Source organism: Balaenoptera physalus (genome assembly GCF_965194825.1).
Source record: "Balaenoptera physalus genome assembly, chromosome: 3".
NCBI lineage: Eukaryota > Metazoa > Chordata > Mammalia > Artiodactyla > Balaenopteridae > Balaenoptera > Balaenoptera physalus.
The window spans coordinates 74,339,117-74,345,990 of record NC_138890.1 but is presented as its reverse complement, the minus strand read 5'-3'; the positions used below and the strand labels follow the sequence as shown (position 1 = coordinate 74,345,990).

The 6,874-nt window shown below is 38.9% G+C and overlaps 1 protein-coding gene across 1 annotated transcript in view; it reads right to left on the bottom strand.

Annotated features, from left to right (window-relative positions):
• Nucleotides 1–4,212: 4,212 nt before the first annotated feature.
• Nucleotides 4,213–6,874, bottom strand: part of ZNF608 (zinc finger protein 608) — a 101,169-nt gene continuing 98,507 nt past the window's right edge. Inside the window, exon 7 of the mRNA XM_082455525.1 lies at nt 4,213–5,368. Within this exon, the coding sequence (XP_082311651.1) occupies nt 5,258–5,368 (111 nt within the window). The 3' untranslated portion in view covers nt 4,213–5,257. The remainder of the gene's footprint in view (nt 5,369–6,874) is intronic.

The window sequence follows — 6,874 nt, the reverse complement described above, 5'->3', positions numbered from 1 at the left end:
TTTTATCCTCTATCAATCAGAGCTATTCATTCTGGTTACTCTCAGACCCTTGGGCTGAAACCACACTAAATCAGGGTCACAGCCAGGGTGAATATATAAGGCCAGCCTTTTCATTCTGTAAGTGCTAATGACCTGGGCTGAACATCAATGGCAAGTTTCCATGAAAAAGCCATCTGAGATCCTAATCTGGGAACAAACGGTTCTATACGGAGCCTATTACCTTGTTTTTAATATTCTGTATTCGCTGGGACCACAGCTGTAAACAACTCTTCAGTCTCATTTCTCCATGAAGTTAATTTGCACTGTGTCAGCACTGCAGGCTTTTTGCATATGTTCAGGACAAGCTGATATGAGCAGGCCTGGAATGAATAATGTTTAGTAAAATCAATAAACCCTATTATTAGTCACTAAGGGGACTGATTTTATGTCTATAAAAGTAAAACAATTAGAACCGTATTAATGGCAGATTCATCATAGTAATATAATGGAGCCAAGTAGGCTTGTCTTCTGGGAATCTTTAATTTACCATTCAGTACTGACTATGTACTCAGCCAGAGAAATGGCACACATAATATAAACAAGCTCTGGCCTTTGGCAATTCATGTTGTCATCAGCAGAGACAACACTGTAACAGTAAGGGGAAGAAACAAAACTTCATTCAGTGATTAATGGAAACCAGTCATGAATAATGTTCCAGCAAGAACCTGGAGGGAGAGCCTATTCAAATTGCATTCTGCTTTCGGTCATATATCTCTTTGTATCTATCAGCACTCCTGTCTACTACAGTACCGGAGTTAAGCATGGTCTGATGCCCATATTTATACTCTACCTATTTAGGCACCTAACTAGAAGTAATTAAAAGCCTGGTGCGTAATAAGCATATATCTAATCATTGTGCAGCTCAGGCGAGATTGGCTTCCCTATGATTTTTAAAAATACTTATTACTAAAGGCAGGAAAATCATCAGGAATCCACAGTATCCCCCAGCCACCACCAGGAACATGATAACATGGCTGGTGAAGATGTAAGTTGACCTTAGTGCTGGTCCTGTGTTTCGATGCTGAATTGTTCAGTCAGTTCTAGAACTGGAGCAGCACGTAGGCAACCAAATGTCATACTTTAAACAGTATTCTGAACAGAGGAAACACACTTGTTTAACTGGTATAAGACAAATTACATCAGGTCTTCAAGGACACATCAAGACATGGTCTAAGAACTGAAAAAATGTGATAACTTTAAAAAGTGATGAAAAATAGGTGAAATACTCTGACGTGTAGCTAACACCATAAACGATGTTTGACGAAATTCATAAGAAAAGCCGCTTTCAGGTGGCTTCCAAAAGTAGAGGAAGTATTTTTGATTGCAAATATCTATTCATTTGTGAAGCAAAGGCCCCCAAGTAGGAGAACTAACCAAATTATACCAAGACAAATTCTGTCAACTTAAAGAACCGTCTTAGGAAACCAAGGGGGTAGAACTCTTATTAGCAATTATAGTAAAATCATTTAAACTTACAGCTGGGATAAAGCATCAAGCAGTCCAAACACATGACACACACACCCCCACTCTAGGGCTTTGGCTCTGCTTTTGCATCTCACTGCAATGCTTCCCCCCCCCCCGCCCCGGGATATGTGCATGACTGCTTCCTCATCTCCTTGAGTGAGGCCTTCCCTGATCACTCTATCTGTATTGGGTTGGCCAAAAAGTTCCTTTGGCTTTTAAGTAAAAATAAATAAATTTTCACCAAGAACTTTATTGAACAACATATTCACCGTTTTGTTCCACTACCTTCTGCCATTTTTCAGCCAACTTCATAATTCCATCTTCCCAAAACTTTTTACCTTTTTGAGCAAAGAACTGTTCCAGGTGCCTTTTACAGTCTTCCATGGAATTGAAATTTTCCCCGTTAAGAGAATTTTGTAAAGACCGAAATAAATGGAAATCCAAAGGTGCAATGTCTGGTGCATACGGGGGATAAATCAGAACTTCCCAGCCAAGCTGTAACAGTTTTTGCCTGGTCATCGAAGAAACATGCAGCCTTCCGTTATCCTGACAGAAGATTGTGCATTTTCTGTTGACTAATTCTGGACACTTTTCATCGAGTGCTGCTTTCTGTTGGTCTAAGTGGGAGCAGTGCTTGTTGGAATTAATGGTTTGGTTTTCTGGAAGGAGCTCATAATAGAGGAGTCCCTTCCAATCCCACCATATGCACAACATCACCTTCTTTGGATGAAGACCGGCCTTTGGTGTGGTTGGTGGTGGTTCATTTCGCTTGCCGCACGATCTCTTCTGTTCCACATTATTGTACAGCATCCGCTTTTCATCGCCTCACGATTTGTTTTAAGAACGGAACATTTTCGTTATGTTTAAGTAGAGAATCGCGTGCGGAAATACAGTCAAGAAGGTTTTTTTCTCGCTTAACTTAATGTGGAACCTAAACATCAAAGCGATGAACATAACCAAGCTGGTGCAAATGATATTCAGTGTTTGATTTGGACGTTTTGAGTATGTTGGCTATCTCCTGGGTGGTATAATGTTGATTGTTCTCAATTAATGTCTCGATTTGATCGCCATCAACTTCAACTGGTCTACCTGACCGTGGAGCATTGTCCAAAGAGACGTCTCCAGCATGAAACTTTGCAAACCACTTTTAACACGTTCGATCAGTCACAGCACCTTCTCCACACACTGAAGAAATCTTTTTTTGTGATTCAGTTGCGTTTTTTACCTTTTTTGAAATAATAAAGCATAATGCCGAAAATGTTCTTCTTCCATCTTCAATATTAAAATGGCTACACAAAAATTCACCAGTTTTGATGTTTTTTTTAATGCACGCTAATATGACAGCTGTCACAATACAATCTAACAAAACTGTTTCGAATGAAGTTAAAGACAACTAAGCGCTACTTACTAGAGCCATCTGACGGGAAAAAACCGAATGAACCTTTTGGCCAACCCAATAGTTACAAACACCCACACATCCCTCATGCCCACTCCCAGACTTTATTTTTCTCCCCAGGGCATTTATCAACCATCTAACATACTCCACAGAGTACTTACATATTTTATTATGCTTACCCCACCTACTAGAAAATGCAAACTCTATGAGGACAGGAATTTTTGTCTGCTTTGTTCATGGCTATATCCCAGCACATGTACAGTGCCTGGGATAAAGTAGGTGCTCAGAAAGTACTTGCTGTGAAGGAGGGAGAAAGGGAGGGAAAAAGGGAAGCGAGGAAAAGGAAAAAAAGTGAGAAAGCAGTTAATTCTGTACGTTCGGCATAACATACGCTAGTAAAACAATTTAATGACAAGTCAAGTTTTCACACATTTTACCTACTGTCCACACGTCACAAGCCTGACATCTTTGGAATACCACTCCATACCACAGAAACCTGTATCTATCAATTTGTAGTGATATTATACTCTGTATTTGAGTAAATACCCAATAAAGATACATATATCCGCTGGATTAAATCCACTTATTTGGTTGTTAAACCTGGGTGTCATATATGAAAAGTCAGTATTTCTGTACTGTATCTTACGCAATGGACATTCATAATATTAAGGAACCTTTCTTTGAAAATTAGAAATACTATCAGCCAGCTAGAAATAACATGAGACAGACAAGAAGCCATTACATATATTAAAAAAAAAAAAAACCTTTTTAATTCTGATTGCCAAATTATTTAAGGCAGGTATAAAAAAGGAAAGCATTCAATATACATTTTACATAAAATAAACTAGATTACAGCATAAAACAAGTAACCAGGCAATGGCGTTAAAGTCTCTCTCTTCTAAAACTGGATAATTGTAAACATTAAAAAAAAAAAAAAAAAAAAAGGACTGCAGGACTATTCAAGTAATAGAACAATCACAGATGTCTCTGGTATGCAGGCTATTGGGTTATTTGCCATTCAAGATTATCAAAAATGACACCTCATTATTCACAGATGCTCATTATTTCCCCGTTTTAATCTTTACATTATATACAACACAGTTTTTGTGGTACTGGCAACCCCATGCCTTCCAAAAGTATTTTTTCCACGATACACAAGTACAAACAGTGACTACAGGAACATTTTACACTGATGCATCTTCACAGGAGCCACCAAACAGACATCGAAATTGTACCCAAGTGTCGTCATCACAGTTAGCCTTTCTGAGGGGCTTACGGGAAATATATGAAGGATATGCAAGGTTCAGGCACACTGATACATAACATTATTTATTTACAATTGAAAAGCAAAAGGAAAAGAAAGTAAGCAGCCTTCCGTGGCTAACACTTCTCAATTTGACAAGCACATCTTTTATCTCCTTTACTGAGCAGTTTGCGACCCGGCAGCAGACCCTGTGTGTGCGAGCCTGGTTACTGATACAAAAAGTAAAGAATATATATATATATATATATATATATATATATATATATATATATATATATATATATATATATGCGTGTGTGTGTATATACATATATGTATACGTATATATATATATATATATATATAAAACAGAAGTTTAATTACAGCAACATTTGTTACTCTCTGATAAAATCTGTAATTTACAAAAATGAAATGACTGGTTTTTGCCTGCCATTAAGGCATTTCAAATTAACACCATGGAACTGATGTCTGTATAAAGCGCTTCCCCATGTGATCCAGTCACATGACAACGTACATTTCCAATCTTGTTATTCTCTGCAAGAGAAAAGAAAACCTTAGCAGAGGGGTTCCATCCACATTTGACACTGAAAATATGAAAACTGTAAGACCAACAGACACTTTAATTCTATTCAATTCATGGAACTCAATTCCATAGAAAGTGAATGAACACAAGGGTAATGACAGACAACGTGAAAAATAAATTATTTTCCTTTTTAAAACAACTTGAGGGGTAATTGAAAATATCAAAGAACAAACATTACCTTTAGCACTATGGAAATACATTCCTCCATTTGCAACTTCATTTTTAAACATAATAAAACAAAGGGAGTCATGGTGAATTATTTTAACAAAGCAGTGAAGACAACCTAAGAAAGTTTCAACCGTTTAAGACACAGGTCAGTTAATAACTAACGTACATTACAGCTATAAGAATGGAACAGAAGTTGCACGTGAAGCATAGTGGTAAAATAAGCACATTCACTACAATATCAAACCCTTAGGAGCTAGGTGTTTGGTCTAAAAAGCCTACACTTGCTTCCTCCCACCATTAAGCTGTCTCTATCTAGAAAACTGATTCAAAACATAGAGGCTATTTACCTTCTTTGTGCAGGAAACATTCCTGATGCAGATGCCTGGGCAGCCACCTGCTGAGAGGCAACGAGGGCAGCAGAGGTCAAGCCTAATGGGGAAAAAATGCAGGGTTTCTATGACTTTCAGAAACGTAAAAGTAGATGCAGGCCCAATGGTGAAAGGCTGCAGACCCCGTGAGTAGCCATCTGTCCTTTCTACACACACACATGAAATGTTTCATGCATCAAGGACAGACTACAAACTGCTAGGTCTAACCAGTACCCATCCCTTCACTGAATACTCTGTGGTTTTCTTAACAGCTATTCAAAGTGAATACAGCGTTCCATCTCTCTGGCTCTGCATGGTGCTAAATGGTTTGCATGCATTCCTGAATAGGAAGCTCAGGAGAAATGACAGGTACCAGGTAACAACAGGAATCAAAAGTCACAGTGAATTATAGAAGCGACATGCTATTTGCTTAGAATACAATACTTTCATAATAACTTTTATCACTTTAACGTTTTCCACAGTGATTGAACACCAGTGTATCCCATGAGGTACATGGAATCACTGAATTGAACTTAGAAATAGTCTTAACTTTTACCCTGCAAAAGAAAGGGAGCAGTAAGAGAATGTAATAGCTCCAAATGGCAAGAAGTTGCCGAATAGGAAATTCTTTAAAATTCTTTAGAAAACCATCCTGGAAAAAAATAGAGGAAACAAATGTAAACTTCAGGAAGATGACTCTCTCCTTCTATGTCCTCTACGGTCTCTTTTAACACCACTATTTGACACCAAGTAACATGAGTTGAATAAATTAAAATGACCCCTTCACGTGTGGATAGCGCTTCCTACTTTTGGAAGTATCTTCAAACATATTATTGTTTGTTATTATTGTTTTCAGACAGCAGAGTAAGAGGCGACTTGGCAAGCACTACAGACCGAATTGTGTCTTTCCAAAATTCCTGTGTGGAAGCCTTAACCCCCAAATGTGACTGTGTTTGGAGATAGGACCTATAAGGAGGTAATTAAGGTTAAATGAGGTCCTATAGGTAGGGCCCTGAACCAACAGGATTAGTGTCCCTATAAGGAGAGATACGAGAGAGTAACTCTCTTCCCCCGCCGCCCCCCAGCTCCCCCCATGCACAAAGAGGTCACAGGAGCACACAGCAAGACGGCGTCCGTCCACAAGCCAGGAGGAGAGCTCTCATCAGAAACCAACCATGCTGGCATCCTGATCTCAGACTATAAGCCTCCAGAACTATGAACAGAAATACATTTCTGTTGTTTAAAGCCATAAAAACTGTGGTATTTTGTTATGGCAGCCAAAGCTGAGACAGCAAGATCCTAGCAAGTGATCTGCTGGTAAAGACGGTGCCACTCCCCCGCCCCTGCCATGAGGTGACAGAGCTAGGACAAATGCTCAACTGAAACATCACAAACTGAAGGTTCCTCACGTCAGTTGCTGTGACTCTTTAAAAATGTTTCTCCTCTTTACTGAAAGAGTCCCAGGAGTGAAGGGCTGGAAGAGTCCCTGGATTAGGTTATAAAAAATGTTGAGCTTGATTACATGACTCCCATTACTTCCATGGGAAAAAGAGCAATTTCAAGGCCTGCAGAGATCAGGGCAAGTCATTTCA